At 44.1% G+C, this 18,320-nt stretch overlaps 1 protein-coding gene across 2 annotated transcripts in view; it reads left to right on the top strand.

Moving 5' to 3' along the window:
- COPG2 (coat protein complex I subunit gamma 2) overlaps positions 1–18,320 on the top strand; it is a 37,749-nt gene that overhangs the window by 2,984 nt on the left and 16,445 nt on the right. For both annotated transcript variants that reach the window (XM_077179301.1, XM_054631196.2), the window contains exons 2-12: positions 1,827–1,879; positions 4,078–4,158; positions 4,954–5,025; positions 6,159–6,238; positions 6,939–7,014; positions 9,960–10,052; positions 10,581–10,667; positions 13,022–13,179; positions 16,101–16,234; positions 16,834–16,901; positions 18,028–18,216. In XM_077179301.1, coding sequence (XP_077035416.1) covers positions 1,827–1,879; positions 4,078–4,158; positions 4,954–5,025; positions 6,159–6,238; positions 6,939–7,014; positions 9,960–10,052; positions 10,581–10,667; positions 13,022–13,179; positions 16,101–16,234; positions 16,834–16,901; positions 18,028–18,216 — 1,091 coding nt within the window. The remainder of the gene's footprint in view (positions 1–1,826; positions 1,880–4,077; positions 4,159–4,953; positions 5,026–6,158; positions 6,239–6,938; positions 7,015–9,959; positions 10,053–10,580; positions 10,668–13,021; positions 13,180–16,100; positions 16,235–16,833; positions 16,902–18,027; positions 18,217–18,320) is intronic.

Consider the following 18,320-nt stretch of genomic DNA (forward strand, 5'->3'; position numbering starts at 1 on the left):
ATTATTGTATTTTATTAAATATAACATAGTATAATATAGTATAGTAAAATATAATATAGTATAATAAAAACAGGTGGATGGGGAAATGGTAGATTTAGAATTATTGTATTTTATTAAATGTTATATAGTATAATATAGTATTATAAAAACAGGTGGATTGGGAAATGACAGATTTAGAATTATAGTCTTTTATTAAATATAATATAGTATAATATAGTATAGTAAAATATAATATAGTATAATAAAAACAGGTGGATTGGGAAATGGTAGATTTAGAATTATTGTATTTTATTAAATATAATGTAGTACAATATAGTATAGTAAAATATAATATAGTGTAATATACTACAATATAGTATAATAAAAACAGGTGGATTGGGAAATGACAGATTTAGAATTATAGTATTTTATTAAATATAACATAGTATAGTAAAATATAATATAGTATAATATAGTATAATAAAAACAGGTGGATTGGGAAATGGTAGATTTAGAATTATAATATTTTATTAAATATTGTATAATATAATGTAGTATAATATAATATAGTATGGTATAGTATAATATAGTACAATACAGGTGGATTAGGAAATTATATATTCATAATTATAATAATTTATTAAAAATAACATAGTATAACATAGTATAATATAAACTGGTGGATTGGGAAATTATATATTTATAATTATAATATTTTATTAAAATATTATTGTATAATTATAATATAATGTATTTTAATAAAAACAGGTGGATTAGGAAATTATATATTTATAATGATAATATTTTATTATTATAATATATTATAATAAAAACATATATTATAATAAAATAGAATACCTGAATTATAATTATGAATATATAATTAGGAAATTATATATTCATAATTATAATATTTATTAAGATTTTAGTATATAATATAATAAAAACAGGTGGATTAGGCAGTTACATATTTATAATTATAATATTTTATTAATATAATACATTATAATAAAACCATATATTACAATAAAAATGTAATATTTTCATGTTATAATTATGATTATATAATTAGGAAACTATATATTCATACTTATAATATTTTATTAAATTAATATATTAGAATAAAACATATATTATAATAAAACTATAATATATTAATATTATAATGATGAATATAATATAATAATATAATATTATATAATATATATAATAATTTATAGAATATATATAATATAATATAATAATATAATATTATATAATTTGGACATTATATATTCATATAATATATATATTATTATATAATATATAATATACAATATATAATATAATATATTATAATATATAATAGATTATATTATATATAATATATGTAATAGAATTTGGACGTTATATATTCATAATTATGATATTTTATTAAAATATTAGAGTATGATATAGTATATAATATAGTATAATATAATATTAACAGGTGGATTTGGAAATTATTTATTTATAATGCTAATTATAATGCAATTAGGAAAGGGGGAAAAGGAACTAGTTTTATGTAAAGGCCATTTAGGTATTAAAGGTATTAATAATATTAGTTATCTGAAAGGTATTAAATAAAGGAATAAAGGTGTTTGAAATAGCAAAGAATTTTCTTCCTCTGAAGTTTGGGTTTTTCCCTCATTCTTTCTGTAGCCCTGAGTTTCTCGCTTCGGGAAGCGGCTCCAAGGCTGCTGCTGGCCAGGATCAGTTACTGCCAGGGGATGTGGGTGCCTTTGGTGCAGCTGGGGCTGCTCCTGCCCCTTCAGCCCTGGGGTGGGAGGGGAGTGCATCCCCACTCTGAGCTCTCTCTCTCTCCCCAGGCAGCGGCTCCAATCCCTTCCAGCACCTGGAGAAGAGCGCGGTGCTTCAGGAGGTAGGGACACCCCGGCACAGGCTCTGAGCTCCTCCCCTGCCCTCGGGGAGCCCTGCAGGATGAGTGAGTGAATGAATGTGGGGAAAGGGGCAGGGCTGAGTTCACAGAACCCACTGGAAACCACAGCAAGGGCCAGGAAATCGGCTACAGTTAGGGGGGGTTAGGGGAACTGGGGGACACGTGGCTCCTGCCTGCCATGTGGGTGTGTGGCCTCTCAGGGGGCTCTGCCTGAGGAACAAAGTGCTGGATTTTGGGGCATTTCTGCCACTTCCAGATGGCAAATGAGTGTTTGTGCTTTGTTCAGATTGCTGCAAGCTAAAGGTGCAAGAACCCCTTCTCATATTTACACTGACTCATCTTTAGTCCAAATAAAAATTACAGACTGCTGGGCTGGAAACACATTCATTGAATTTTGAACACATTCTCTGAATTTTGAACACATTCTCTGAGACTCATATTTAATACAAATTAAAACTATGAGCTGCTTGGTTGGAAACACATTCATTGAATTTTGAACACATTCTCTGAATTTTGAACACATTCATTGAATTTTGAACACATTCTCTGAGACTCACATTTAATACAAATAAAAATTACAAACTGCTGGGCTGGAAACACATTCTCTGACTTTTGAACACATTCTCTGAGACTCACATTTAATACAAGTTAAAACTATGAGCTGCTTGGCTGGAAACACATTCATTGAATTTTGAACACATTCATTGAATTTTGAACATTTTCTCTGAGATTCATATTTAATACAAATAAAAATTGCAAACTGCTTGGCTGGAAACAAATTTATTGAATTTTGAACATTTTCTCTGAGATTCATATTTAATCCAAATAAAAATTACAAACTGCTTGGCTGGAAACAAATTCTCTGAATTTTGAACACATTGTCTGAGACTCACAGTTAATACAAATTAAAACTATGAGCTGCTTGGCTGGAAACACATTCATTGAATTTTGAACACATTCTCTGAATTTTAAACGCATTCTCTGAATTTTGAACACATTCATTGAATTTTGAACACATTCTCTGGGATTCATATTTAATGCAAATAAAAATTACAAACTGCTGGGCTGGAAACAAATTTATTGAATTTTGAACATATTCTTTGAGAGACATATTTAATACAAATTAAAACTATGAGCTGCTTGGCTGGAAACACATTCATTGAATTTTGAACATTTTCTCTGAGACTCATATTTAATCCAAATGAAAATTACAAACTGCTGGGCTGGAAACAAATTCATTGAATTTTGAACACATTCTCTGAGACTCACATTTAATACAAATAAAAATTACAAACTGCTGGGCTGGAACCAGAATCATTGAATTTTGAACACATTCTCTGAATTTTGAACACATTCTCTGAGATTCATATTTAATACAGATAAAAATTACAAACTGCTTGGCTGGAAACAGATTCATTGAATTTTGAACACATTCTCTGAGACTCACAGTTAATACAAATTAAAACTATGAGCTGCTTGGCTGGAAAAACATTCATTGAATTTTGAACACATTCATTGAATTTTGAACACATTCTCTGAGACTCATATTTAATCCAAATAAAAATTACAAACTGCTTGGCTGGAACCAGATTCATTGAATTTTGAACATTTTCTCTGAGACTCATATTTAATCCAAATAGAAATTACAAACTGCTGGGATGGAAACAAATTCTCTGAATTTTGAACACATTGTCTGAGACTCACAGTTAATACAAATTAAAACTATGAGCTGCTTGGCTGGAAACACATTCTCTGAATTTTGAACACATTCTCTGAATTTTGAACACATTCTCTGGGATTCATATTTAATACAGATAAAAATTACAAACTGCTGGGCTGGAAACAAATTTATTGAATTTTGAATATATTCTTTGAGAGACATATTGAATACAAATTAAAACTATGAGCTGCTTGGCTGGAAACAAATTCATTGAATTTTGAACACATTCTCTGAATTTTGAACACATTCTCTGAGATTCATATTTAATACAAATAAAAATTACAAACTGCTGGGCTGGAAACAGATTGATTGAATTTTGAACACATTCTCTGAGACTCACATTTAATCCAAATAAAGATTACAAGCTGCTTGCCTGCAAACAGTTTCATTGAGTTTTGCTGTTGACAGAGGTGGAATTCTCTTTGGGATCCATCAAAGCAGAATTTCTGTTCCATTGCAGGCCCGGCTCTTCAATGAGACCCCCATAAACCCACGGCGATGCCTCCACATCCTGACCAAGATCCTGTACCTGCTGAACCAGGTAACTGCTAGGATCTCCCTCCATCCACAATGAATCTCAGTGACATTTTAGTGGGAAATATTTCAGATTTTTAGTGGGAAAGATGCTTTCCACAGGGCAAACTCCTTGGGAAACTTCCATCCCTGTGGAGGGCACTTAGAGAGGAGAGATTGTGGATTTCCTGGCAGGGAAAGGGTGGGTTCTGCTTTCCAGGAGAAAGTGTGCAAGGACAGAGTCCTGCTGGGAGGGAGCCCTTTGGAGAAGAGCTGGACAATTCCTGATTCCTGGGACAATTCCTGATTCCTGGGACAATTCCTGATTCCTGGGACATTCCCTGTTTCCCTGTGACAATCCCTGATTCCTGGGACAATCCCTGTTCTCCTGGGACAATTCCTGTTTCCCTGTGACAATTCCCGTTTCCCTGTGACAATCCCTGTTTCCCTGGGACAATCCCTGTTCTCCTGGGACAATCCCTGTTCTCCTGTGACAATCCCTGTTCTCCTGGGACAATCCCCGTTTCCCTGTGACAATCCCTGTTCTCCTGGGACAATCCCTGTTCTCCTGTGACAATCCCTGTTCCCCTCTGACAATTCCCATTTCCCTGTGACAATCCCCGTTTCCCTGTGACAATCCCTGTTTCCCTGTGACAATCCCTGTTTCCCCTGACAATTCCCATTTCCCTGTGACAATCCCTGTTTTCCCCTGACAATCCCCGTTTCCCTGTGACAATCCCTGTTTCCCTCTGACAATCCCTGTTCCCCTCTGACAATCCCTGTTCCCCTCTGACAATCCTGTTTTCCTCTGTGCCTGTTGCAGGGTGAGCCCTTTGGAACCACGGAGGCCACGGAGGCGTTCTTTGCCATGACCAGACTCTTTCAGTCCCACGATGTAAGCACCTGCTGCATTCTGCTCTCCCTGCTCGTGTCCGGGCTTGCGAGCGCTGCCCAACCCGTGGGATTTGGGATGTGGGAGGAGGCCCTGCACAGGAGGAGCTGCTGCCTTGGAAATCAGGGCCTGGATAATCACACCTGCCTGTCCTGAGGGCTCTGAGCTCCTGATTGCTGCTGTAGGCGTGGGTTTACAGCCTCAGTTCACCAAGCACTGCCCTCGGTGGTTGTTGATTCCCCTGCAAATCCCCACCTGCTCATTGAGAATGGAATTCCCTGGCTGCCTGCAGAGCAAACGCTGCTGTTCCTCACAGCCTGGATCTCACTGGGGCCAGGGATGGGAGCACCCCAGAGACCAGAGAGTGGTTTGGGGATTCAGCTTTGGGCTCAGCAGAGTTCCAGTCCTTCTGTGATCTCCCCTGCAGTGTGGTTCATGGGATGGGGCTCATGAATCCTCATTAAAAAGGGTTTGCTCCTTGGAGAGGTGGCCAAGGGAGCTGTAGCTGTTCAAAGATGTCATAACATGTTTGGAAGTGCAGTGGGTTTGAAGTGTTTCTCATATCCACATGTAAAAAGTAAAGGATTTTTTAAAATATCAAGTTAATTGATATTTTTAAAAATATTTTAAAATTAAAATATTTTTAATATTTTTAATATTTTTAATTTTTAAATATTTTTAAATTTTTAATATTTTTAAAAATATTAAAAATATCAATTTAAAAAAATTGATATTAATAGTTTTCAGATAATTAATGTCAACACTGCACATGTGTCTCCTTTTTTTTTTTTACCATAACAAAGTTATTTTCAAAGCTTTTAACTGATAATTGTGGGGCTTCTGAGTACAGACATGCTGCATCACTTCTTTGATAATTGTAATGAATTTCTGTGTTAGTTCTTATCATTTTACAGAACACTGATGTCTTCCTCTTCTGATTGGTTTGATATCAGGGAGTTTGGCTCTTATCCAGGGATAAAATGTAGTTCTACACTTTTAACTTTGAATTGAAAACAATGTCTTTTGTTCAAAAGGTTCTTTTTCTTTCAGAGTGAAATATTTAATTTTTCTGTTCATTTATCTTTTAAAACTTCTAATTACCATGGAGTTCAATCTTTTTCTTCACATTTCCACAGCAAACCCTCAGAAGAATGTGTTACCTGACAATCAAGGAGATGGCCAATATCTCTGAGGATGTCATCATTGTCACCAGCAGGTGGGACACCTCCAGAGCCCAGGAAAAGGAATTTTGTGTTTTCCCTCTCTGGAGAAGGGGCTGCAGCTCCCTGGCCGTGGTTGAGCTGCTGCAGTGTTGAGGTTTTGTGGGGATACAGCAGCTCTGTGATACACAGTCTGTGCCACCCTCTCAAATGTTATTTTGTTCCCCTCTGTGGGAGATTCAGTTTATCAATCGTTGTTACTTTGTTTTCTTCTGGGTTGGGGTGTTGGGGTTTTGTTTTGTTCTGATTTTGTCAGAGCTTGGGCTGGGATTTGCAGTCAGAACAGTTAAAGAAAAGCAGAGCAAAGCCCAGTTCATTCTGAACTGAACTCTTGATTTTTTTAAGGGTGAACTTTTTAATTTTTTGACTGCAAAAATAGACATTGCAGCTGTTGCAAGAGCAAAACATGGATCTGTTGTTGCTGAACAGCTTTAGCAATCTATAAAATAAGCCAAACTGAACTTTGCTCACTGTTTCTAAATCAAAATTCCACGTGGAGCAAGCAGCAGCAGCAAGAACCAGAAGGAGCTGAACAAAGCAGCCATGGCACAGGGATTGAGTGGGATGTGCATTCATGGCTCAGAAATGTCAGATGCAGCTGATCGTGCACAGGCTGCTCCTCAGCAGAGCCAGGGCAGCTGCCGGGCTGGGTGTCCCGCAGCCCTGGGGGTGCTAACAGGACTTTGGTGCTTTCAGTCTCACCAAAGACATGACAGGGAAGGAGGATGTCTACCGAGGCCCGGCCATCCGAGCGCTGTGCAGGATCACTGATGTGAGTACTGAGAGCTGCTGGGGCTCTGGAATCCCAGCGCCGCCCCCTCGGTCCCCGGAGCCGCCCTCTCGGTCCCAGCGCCGCCCCCTCGGTCTCCATGCCGCCCCCTGGGTCCCCGGAGCCGCCCCCTGGGTCCCCGGAGCCGCCCTCTTGGTCCCCAGCGCCGCCCCCTTGGTCTCCCCAGCGCCGCCCCCTCGGTCCCCGGAGCCGCCCCCTTGGTCCCAGAGCCGCCCCCTTGGTCCCCAAGCTGCCCTCTCGGTCCCCGAGCTGCCCCCTTAGTCCCCGGAGCCGCCCCCTCAGTCCCCATGCTGCCCCCTGGTCCCCGGAGCCTCCCCCTGGGTCCCCGGAGCCGCCCCCTCGGTCCCCAAGCTGCCCCCTCGGTCCCCGGAGCCGCCCTCTCGGTCCCAGAGCCGCCCCCTTGATCCCCATGCTGCCCCCTTGATCCCCATGCTGCCCCCTTGATCCCCATGCTGCCCCCTTGATCCCCATGCTGCCCTCTTGATCCCAGAGCCGCCCCCTTGGTCTCCCCAGAGCCGCCCCCTCGGTCCCCGGAGCCGCCCCCTCGGTCCCCGGAGCCGCCCCCTCGGTCCCCGGAGCCGCCCCCTCGGTCTCCCCAGAGCCGCCCCCTCGGTCCCAGAGCCGCCCTCTCGGTCCCAGAGCCGCCCCCTTGATCCCCAAGCTGCCCTCTTGATCCCAGCGCCGCCCCCTTGGTCTCCAGAGCCGCCTCCTCGGTCTCCATGCTGCCCCCTGGGTCCCCAGCGCCGCCCCCTTGGTCTCCCCGGAGCCGCCCCCTTGGTCCCCCGGAGCCGCCCCCTTGGTCCCCAAGCTGCCCCCTTGGTCCCAGAGCCGCCCCCTTGGTCCCAGAGCTGCCCCCTTGGTCCCAGAGCCGCCCCCTTGGTCCCCAAAGCCGCCCTCTTGTAGGGTGCATTTTACAGCAGTGCTGGAACTGCTGCTATATGGGGGGGCTGCTCAGTGCCCTGTGCAATGTCCAGCAGCTCTGGGACTCTGCAGCACTGGGAATGTGCAGCTGGAAGGTTTGGAAGTTTCAGTTTCTGTCTGAGATTGCTGCACTCAATGCCCAGTGCAATTTTGAGGAAAAATGTGGGGTTGGAGCACTGAAAATGTGCAGCTGGAAGCTTTGGGAACTCCAGTTTTTTTCTGGGATTGGTCTTCTTGATGTTCAGTGCAATTTCCAGCAGCTCTGGGACACTGGAGCACTGGGAATGTGCAGCTGGAAGGTTTGGGAGCTCCAGTTTCTCTCTGGGATTTCTGCACTCAATTCTCTGTGCAATTTCCAGGAGAGATTTGGGGCTGGAGCACTGGAATGTGCAGCTGGGAGGTTTGGGAGCTCCAGTTTCTATCTGGAATTGCTCTGTGCTATTTCCAGGAGCTCTGTGGGGCTGGAGCACTGGAATGTGCAGCTGGAAGCTTTGGGAACTCCAGTTTCTCTCTGGGGTTGCTTTGTTTGATGCCCTGTGCACTGGCAGGAGCTCTGTGGAGCTGCAGCACTGGGAATGTGAGTTGGAAGATTTGGGAGCTCCTTTCTGAGCTGAAATTACTCTGCTTGATTCCCAGTGCAATTTCCAGCAGCTCTGGGACTCTGCAGCACTGGGAATGTGCAGCTGGAAGGTTTGGAAGTTTCAGTTTCTATCTGAGATTGCTGCACTCAATGCCCAGTGCAATTTCCAGGAAAAATGTGGGGTTGGAGCACTGAAAATGTGCAGCTGGAAGCTTTGGGAACTCCAGTTTTTTTCTGGGATTGGTCTTCTTGATGTTCAGTGCAATTTCCAGTAGCTCTGTGGGTCTGGAGCACTGGAGTGTGCAGCTGCAATGCTTGGGAGCTCCAGTTTCTCTCTGAGGCTGCTCTGTGCAATTTCCAGGAGCTCTGGGACACTGCAGCACTGGGAATGTGCAGCTGGAAGCTTTGGGAGCTCCAGTTTTTATCTGGGATTGCTGCACTCAATGCTCTGTGCAATTTCCAGCAGCTCTGTGATGCTGCAGCCCTGGAATGTGCAGCTGGGAGGTTTGGGAGCTCCAGTTTCTCTCTGGGGCTGCTCTGTGCAATTTCCAGGAGCACTGGGAATGTTTAGCTGCAATGTTTGGGAGCTCCAGTTTCTCTCTGGGGTTGCTCTGTGCAATTTCCAGAAGAAATGTGGAACTGGAGCACTGGAATGTGCAGCTGCAATGTTTGGGAGCTCCAGTTTCTCTCTGGGGTTGCTCTGTGCAATTTCCAGGAGCTCTGTGATGCTGCAGCACTGGGAATGTGCAGCTGCAATGTTTGGGAGCTCCAGTTTCTCTCTGGGGCTGCTCTGTGCAATTTCCAGCAGCTCTGTGATGCTGGAGCACTGGGAATGTGCAGCTGCAATGTTTGGGAGCTCCAGTTTCTCTCTGGAGAAACTGGGATTGCTCTGTGCAATTTCCAGCAGCTCTGTGATGCTGCAGCACTGGAATGTGCAGCTGCAATGTTTGGGAGCTCCAGTTTCTCTCTGGGATTGCTCTGTGCAATTTCCAGCAGCTCTGTGATATTGCAGCACTGGGATGTGCCCCTGGAAGCTTTGGAAGCTCCAGTTTTTATCTGGGATTGCTGCACTCAATGCTGTGTGCAATTTCCAGCAGCTCTGTGATACTGCAGCACCGGGATGTGCCCCTGGAAGCTTTGGAAGCTCCAGTTTCTCTCTGGGATTGCTCTGTGCAATGTCCAGGAGCTCTGTGATGCTGCAGCACTGGAATGCTCAGTTGCAATGTTTGGAAGCTCCAGTTTCTCTCTGGGCTGCTCTGCTGTGACTTTGTCCCTGACCCTTCAGGACCCAGCAGCTCAAACCCACATCTACCTTGCAGGTTTAACTCAGGATTTTTGCTGAGGGTCCTTAGAATGTGAAATTTTGCTTTCTGCTGCTTTTATGCCCTTCCTTCAAAGCACCCCTGTTCCTTTCCCTGTTGGCCAGGGTACAATGCTCCAGGCCATTGAGAGGTACATGAAGCAGGCCATTGTGGACAAAGTCCCTGGGGTGTCCAGCTCTGCACTCGTGTCTTCCTTGGTAAGTAAAACACAAGATTTTTGTCAATCTGGTGTTTTCTCAGGCTGGGAAGGTGACTCTGCTGTGTCTGTTTTGGTTTTTTTTTCTCTGAGATGTTTCTTCATCTGACTGGAAAATAAGAAAAAACCAGAGTTTGCTTTCTCTCCTCCAGTTCATTTCTTACCTTTGAGTACATCAATCATAGTAATTTCTAGTGCAGCCTAGTGCAAAATGCTCAGATTGCTGCAGTCAGTGTGAAACATGAATTTATCTGGGGAGGGGCCATGAAACCCCTGCTGAAACTGCCATGCAGGATTATTTCTGCTAACAGACACCAGGAGGGCAAGAAGAAGGACTCCACTGTGATTTCCTCTCCCTTTTGGAGGAGAAAAGGCTGGGAAAGATCTCATGAGTGAATGTTTGTATTCATGGGAGTGGAGCATGGTGATTGGAGACTGGGGTGGAGGGAATGCACATTTGACAGGGCTGTGGGATAAGAGTGCCTCTGAAGCTGCTCTGAGCTTGTCTCCAGTCTCAATTCCTTTGCAGCACATGATGAAGATCAGTTATGATGTGGTCAAAAGGTGGATCAACGAGGCTCAGGAAGCAGCTTCCAGTGACAACATCATGGTACAGGTGTGTTTGAGGGTGGCTGGCCCTAAAAATGCTGGGGGGGCTTAGTGGCAACCTGGAGTTCTTAAGAAAACTTCAGGAAAAAAAATCTTCTTTTACTTTAAAAAGCCAGGATTGGGATTTCTGGGGAAACAACTTGACAGTTGCAAAAAATTAATGAATTTTTCCATGATGCCAGCATGAGACTGTTAATTAAGAGCTGGCTCTGGAGTTCTCTTCCCTTTTTCCTCCTGAATTCCTGGGAGCTGGAATGCCTGTCCCATAGGGGTTCTTGCAGGAGGGATTGGAATCTGAGGACTCAAAAAGTGGGAAATTATCCCAGTGCTTCCCAGTGAGCATCTCCTGGCCTTCAGAAAATTTCCAGATGCAAAAGATGAACCCAAATATCAGCAAGGTCTCCACAAGAGCAAAATTTTTGTACAGATGTTCCAGACATCTGTGGAAATGGGATTGTTGTGAGTGTTCAGAATGTGGGATTGTTCTGAGTGTGTGCTCAGAGTGTGGGATTGTTGTGAGTGTGTGCTCAGAGTGTGGGATTGTTGTGAGTGTGTGCTCAGAGTGTGGGATTGTTGTGAGTGTGTGCTCAGAGTGTGGGATTGTTCTGAGTGTGTGCTCAGAGTGTGGGATTGTTCTGAGTGTGTGCTCAGAGTGTGGGATTGTTCTGAGTGTGCTCAGAGTGTGGGATTGTCCTGAGTGTGTGCTCAGAGTGTGGGATTGTTGTGAGTGTGTGCTCAGAGTGTGGGATTGTCCTGAGTGTGTGCTCAGAGTGTGGGATTGTTGTGAGTGTGTGCTCAGAGTGTGGGATTGTCCTGAGTGTGTGCTCAGAGTGTGGGATTGTTGTGAGTGTGCTCAGAGTGTGGGATTGTCCTGAGTGTGTGCTCAGAGTGTGGGATTGTTGTGAGTGTGTGCTCAGAGTGTGGGATTGTTGTGAGTGTGTGCTCAGAGTGTGGGATTGTTGTGAGTGTGTGCTCAGAGTGTGGGATTGTTGTGAGTGTGTGCTCAGAGTGTGGGATTGTTGTGAGTGTGTGCTCAGAGTGTGGGATTGTTCTGAGTGTGCTCAGAGTGTGGGATTGTTCTGAGTGTGCTCAGAGTGTGGGATTGTTCTGAGTGTGTGCTCAGAGTGTGGGATTGTTGTGAGTGTGTGCTCAGAGTGTGGGATTGTTGTGAGTGTGTGCTCAGAGTGTGGGATTGTCGTGAGTGTGTGCTCAGAGTGTGGGATTGTCCTGAGTGTGCTCAGAGTGTGGGATTGTTGTGAGTGTGTGCTCAGAGTGTGGGATTGTTCTGAGTGTGTGCTCAGAGTGTGGGATTGTTGTGAGTGTGTGCTCAGAGTGTGGGATTGTTGTGAGTGTGCTCAGAGTGTGGGATTGTTCTGAGTGTGTGCTCAGAGTGTGGGATTGTTGTGAGTGTGTGCTCAGAGTGTGGGATTGTTGTGAGTGTGTGCTCAGAGTGTGGGATTGTTCTGAGTGTGCTCAGAGTGTGGGATTGTTCTGAGTGTGCTCAGAGTGTGGGATTGTTCTGAGTGTGTGCTCAGAGTGTGGGATTGTTGTGAGTGTGTGCTCAGAGTGTGGGATTGTTGTGAGTGTGTGCTCAGAGTGTGGGATTGTTGTGAGTGTGTGCTCAGAGTGTGGGATTGTCGTGAGTGTGTGCTCAGAGTGTGGGATTGTTGTGAGTGTGTGCTCAGAGTGTGGGATTGTCCTGAGTGTGTGCTCAGAGTGTGGGATTGTCCTGAGTGTGTGCTCAGAGTGTGGGATTGTTGTGAGTGTGTGCTCAGAGTGTGGGATTGTTCTGAGTGTTCAGAATTTTGGATTTTTCTTTGTGTTCAGAATTTTGGATTTTTCTGTCTCTTGCACTCATGATCAGAAAAATTCTATACAATCAGCTTTGTTCTTGCCCACTTAGCCGCCTCATTAAGCCTTGCAGTAAATCAATTTTATGGGAGGAACAAAAGCCCCAAAATAACTTGGCAAGGAACTGGAAGTGTCCCTTTGTGCTTCCATCAAAAAGGCCTCCAGGGTTTTTGTGAGGTCAGCTGTCTTTTCAAGGCCTTGGGATATCCTGAGTGAGGAGTTCATTAGAAATGCAGGAATTACTGTGCAAATGGGAAACCTTTGAAGTGATGAGATTTAATGGGGGGGAAAAAGGAAATAAATTAACTTCGTGTCTCTTTGGATCTTCAGGAATAGTTGAGAGTGGACAGAAGGGGCAAGGAACCGTTGCAGATCTCTGCAGCTTGTCAGCAATCTGAGCTGGGTTGGGGTTGGAAGGTGTTTCTGCCAGGGAAGGGCAGCAGTGAGCCCTCTTTGGGTGTTTGATGTCCAGCTGTGCTCAGTGCCTGCCCCTCTGTTCCCATCCCACAGTACCACGCTTTGGGGCTGCTCTATCACCTGAGGAAAAGCGACCGCCTGGCTGTGTCCAAGATGCTGAACAAATTCACCAAATCTGGCCTCAAATCCCAGTTTGCCTACTGCATGCTGATCAGGATTGCCAGCAAACTCCTCAGGGAGTCTGAGGAGGGGTGAGTAAGGGGCAGGATGGAAATCACAGAAATCATTGAAGGGCTGCAAACAGCTGGGGATTTTAGTGTTGGTGGAAATCTCCACGGAGACTGGAATGTGGTGCTGGGATAATGCAGGGCCTTAATCTTAAAGGGGTTTTCCAGCCTAAAAGATCCTGGGATTGTTGTGCTTGTAGCCTTGAAAGTCTTGGACTTGATCCCAAAGGGGATTTTCCAACCCAAAAGATCCTGGAATTGTCATATTTGTAGGCATGAAAGTCTTGGACTCAATCTGAAATGGGTTTTTTCAATCTAAAATCCTGGGATTCTTCTTTTGTAGCCATGAATAGTCATGGACTCAAAGGGGTTTTCCAGCCTAAGAGATCCTGGGATTGTTGTATTTGTAGCCATGAAAGTCTTGGATTCAGAGGTGTTTTTCCAACATAAAAGATCCTGGGATTGTTGTGTTTGTAGCCTTGAAAGCCTTGCACTTGATCTTAAAGGGGATTTTCCCACCAAAAAGATCCTGGAATTGTTATATTTGTAGGCATGAAAGTCTTGGACTTGACATCAAATGGGTTTTTCAGCCTAAAATCCTGGGATTCTTCTTTTGTATCCGTGAAAGTCTTGGACTCAATCTTAAATGGGTTTTTCCAACCTAAAAGATCCTGGAATTGTTGTGTTTGTAGACATGAAAAAAAACTTGATCTTAAAGGGACTTTCCCATCCTAAAATCCTGGGATTGTTGTGTTTGTAGCCATAAAAGTTTTGGATTCAGAGGGATTTTTCCAACCTAAAAGATCCTGGAATTGTTGTGTTTGTGCCTTGAAAGTCTTGGATTCAAGGGTTTTCCCAACATCAAAGCTCTTGTTGGGTTTTGTTGTGTTTGTAGCCATGAAAGGCTGGAAAAACCCTTGGAATCCAAGACTAAAAGGTCCTGGGATTGTTGTGTTTGTGGCCATGAAAGTCTTGGGACTCAATCTTAAATGGGTTTTCCCATCCTAAAATCCTGGGATTGTTGTGTTTGTAGCCTTGAAAGTCTTGGATTCAAAGGGTTTTTCCAGCCTAAAAGATCCTGTGATTGTTGTGTTTGTAGCCATAAAGGCTTGGACTTGATCTTTTCCAGCCTAAAATCCTGGGATTCTTCTTTTGTATCCATGAAAGTCTTGGACTCAGTTTTAAATGGTTTTTCCAACCTAAAAGATCCTGGGATTGTTGTGTTTGTGGCCATAAAGTCTTGGACTCAATCTTAAATGGGTTTTTCCAATCTAAAATCCCGGGATTCTTCTTTTGTAGCCATGAATACTCATGGACTCAAAGGGGTTTTTCCAGCCTAAAAGATCCTGGGATTGTTGTGTTTGTAGCCATGAAAGTCTTGGACTTGATCTTAAAGGGACTTTCCCATCCTAAAACCCTGGGATTTTTCCAACCTAAAAGGTCCTGGGATTGTTGTGTTTGAGGCCTTGAAAGTCTTGGATTCAAGGGTTTTCCCAACATCAAAGCTCTTGTTGGGTTTTGTTGTGTTTGTAGCCATGAAAGGCTGGAAAAACCCTTGGAATCCAAGACTAAAAGGTCCTGGGATTGTTGTGTTTGTAGCCACGAAAGCCTTGGATTCAAAGGGTTTTTACAACATAAAATATCCTGGGATTGTTGTGTTTGTAGCCATGAAAGTCTTGGACTCAATCTTAAAGGGGTTTTCCCATCCTAAACCCCTGGGATTGTTGTGTTTGTAGCCATGAAAGTCTTGGGTTCAAAGGGTTTTTCCAACATAAAAGGTCCTGGGATTGTTGTGTTTGTAGCCATGAAAGTCTTGGACTCAATCTGAAATGGGTTTTTTCAATCTAAAATCCTGGGATTCTTCTTTTGTAGCCATGAATAGTCATGGACTCAAAGTGGTTTTCCAGCCTAAGAGATCCTGGGATTGTTGTGCTTGTAGCCTTGAAAGCCTTGGACTTGATCCCAAAGGGGTTTTTCCAACCAAAAGATCCTGGAATTGTTATATTTGTAGGCATGAAAGTCTTGGACTTGACATCAAATGGGTTTTTCAGCCTAAAATCCTGGGATTCTTCTTTTGTATCCATGAAAGTCTTGGACTCAATCTTAAATGGGTTTTTCCAACCTAAAAGATCCTGGAATTGTTGTGTTTGTAGCCATGAAAGTCTTGGACTTGATCTTAAAGGGACTTTCCCATCCTAAAACCCTGGGATTTTTCCAACCTAAAAGGTCCTGGGATTGTTGTGTTTGAGGCCTTGAAAGTCTTGGATTCAAGGGTTTTCCCAACATCAAAGCTCTTGTTGGGTTTTGTTGTGTTTGTAGCCATGAAAGGCTGGAAAAACCCTTGGAATCCAAGACTAAAAGGTCCTGGGATTGTTGTGTTTGTAGCCATGAAAGTCTTGGACTCAATCTTAAAGGGACTTTCCCATCCTAAAATCCTGGGATTGTTGTGTTTGTAGCCTTGAAAGTCTTGGATTCAAAGGGTTTTTCCAACATAAAAGATCCTGTGATTGTTGTGTTTGTAGCCATGAAAGTCTTGGACTCAATCTTAAATGGGTTTTTCCAACCTAAAAGGTCCTGGCATTGTTGTGTTTGTAGCCATGAAGGCTTGGGCTCAGTTTTAAGTGGTTTTTTCCATCCTGAAGCCCTGGCATTGTTGTGTGTAGCCATGAAGGCTTGGGCTTGGGCTCAGTTTTAAATGTGTTTTTCCATCCTAAAGCCCTGGCATTGTTGTGTGTAGCCATCAAGGCTTGGGCTCAGTTTTAAATGGTTTTTTCCATCCTAAAGCCCTGGCATTGTTGTGTTTGCAGCCATGAAGGCTTGGGCTCAGTTTTAAATGGTTTTCCCATCCTGAAGCCCTGGCATTGTTGTGTTTGCAGCCATCAAGGCTTGGGCTCAGTTTTAAATGGTTTTTCCATCCTGAAGCCCTGGCATTGTTGTGTTTGCAGCCATGAGAGTCCCCTGTTTGACTTCATCGAGAGCTGCCTGAGGAACAAGCACGAGATGGTGATTTATGAGGCTGCCTCTGCCATCATCCACCTGCCAAACTGCACTGCCAGGGAGCTGGCACCTGCTGTGTCAGGTTAGTCACAGCCCTTTGTACTCCTGAAACAGCCACTGAGAGAAAATCCAGCAGAATTAGAGCACCCAAACCCTGATTTTCTGGTAACTTGGGGTTAAAAGTCCTTTATTGCCAAGTTAAAGGGCTTTTGGATGAGATCCCTTTTCCATCCAGAGGTTTAGATCAATGGCATTAGCAGTGATGCTTGTCTTTATCCAGCTGCAGGAATTTGGGATGAGAGGGAATCATGGAATGGTTGGGCTTGGAAAGGACCTTAAAGATCACCCAGTGCCATGGCAGGGACACCTCCCAGTATCCCAGTGTGCTCCAAGCCCTGCCCAGCCTGGCCTTGGACATTTCCAGGGATGGAACAGCCAAAGGTTCTCTGGGAAAACTCCTGCAGCTGGAATATAGAACTGGAATGCAGAGACAGCCAAGCCAGCCCCTGTTACTGGCAGTGGGATAAACCCAGGGATTCATTGTGAACCTGTGTGCTAGGTTATGCATGCAGCTGCATGAATATTTGGCAGTGTGTAGTTGGAGGTGTATTGGACATTCTGCTCTGTTTCCTTTCTTTGAAAGAGGCCATGTCTTTGGTTTCTGATATTTTTCTTTCCCAGTGTTGCAGCTTTTCTGCAGTTCTCCCAAGCCTGTCCTGCGCTACGCCGCCGTGAGGACCCTCAATAAAGTGAGTGCTTCAAAACCTCCTTCAAAACAGCTCCACTCTGAGCTCAGAGCCAGCCAGCAGTGCCCATCATGGCTGTGTTACCTCAGGCAGAGCAGCTGCCCTTGGGATGACTTTATTGGGAATCATTCCATGCTGGAGAATTGGCTTTCCCATGCCAGCTCTCCTGGTGGGACAGAGATCTTCCCTGCATTCAGGCTGTGTTTGCTCATTTTGGGAGCACGGGGATAGAACAAGCTGTAGTCTGATAATCTGTGAGCTTTCAGCTGGATATTTAATGTCACAAAATCCACTGGAAGGAGATATTCTGATCTCAGAGCTGCACAACACAACAGCAAAAACTTGAGACTCAAACCCACGAGCTGTAACTTGAAATCCATTTAAAACACTGCAGGCAACCCCCCTGAGCTGTGCTGGCATCCAACGCTCTGAGCTGCAGGATGCCAGGTCTGTCTGTCTGTCTGTCTGTCTGTCTGTCTGTCTGTGCCCCGACACGGGCAGGGCGGTTCTTGGGTGCCCGCGTTTCAAAGGACGAGTCTGGACTCTTCAGCTTTTCCATCTTCAGATTGTTGATTGTTTCTTATCTACAAAATTTTCTGTCTGCCCAGCAGAGGTCTGACCTGCAAGGCAGCCAAGGGCACTCTGCCCACCCACGGGGCGGTTGTGTCTTTTTATACTAAAATCTATGTACACAATATTTACCTTTATTTCCCAATGCTTTTCACCCATGTTAGCAAGTGCACCTTCACCATAAACCAATCCCCAAGTGCCAACATCAGCACAGGAGATGGAGGACAAGAAGAAGAAAGAAGAAGGATGAGACACGCCCTGATCCCTCCATCTTGTCTCCATAACCCCCCTGTACCAAAAACCTTAAAGTTTATATTTCACCCTCTAAATGTGTCCCTTTTACACCTTTCACTCTAAAATGATTCTCATGTCCTCAAACTCCTGTTACTTCTGTGGATGGATCAAAATCAAGCCACCAAACACTCTTGGCAACATTCCAGGATTTTCGAGACCCCCCCAGGGGTTCTCCTGGCATCTCTGGACATCGGGAACGATGTGCTGAGATCCCACAGCAGGATGCTACACCTCCCACATCAACTTGGAATTGAATTCCTTGCAGGTGGCCATGAAACATCCATCTGCAGTGACTGCCTGCAACCTGGACCTGGAGAACCTGATCACAGACTCCAACAGGAGCATCGCCACGCTGGCCATCACCACGCTGCTCAAAACGGGCAGCGAGAGCAGCGTGGACAGGCTCATGAAGCAGATCTCCTCCTTCGTGTCAGAAATCTCAGATGAGTTTAAGGTGTGCCACTGGAGGCCTCTGCTCTTTCCAGCTGCAGGCTTTTCTCCCATTCTTGTTGTTTTCTTTTTTTTAACGAGGCTTTTCCTGTTTGTCAATGCTTTGAT

This window comes from Agelaius phoeniceus, chromosome 5 (genome assembly GCF_051311805.1).
Source record: "Agelaius phoeniceus isolate bAgePho1 chromosome 5, bAgePho1.hap1, whole genome shotgun sequence".
NCBI classification, from domain to species: domain Eukaryota; kingdom Metazoa; phylum Chordata; class Aves; order Passeriformes; family Icteridae; genus Agelaius; species Agelaius phoeniceus.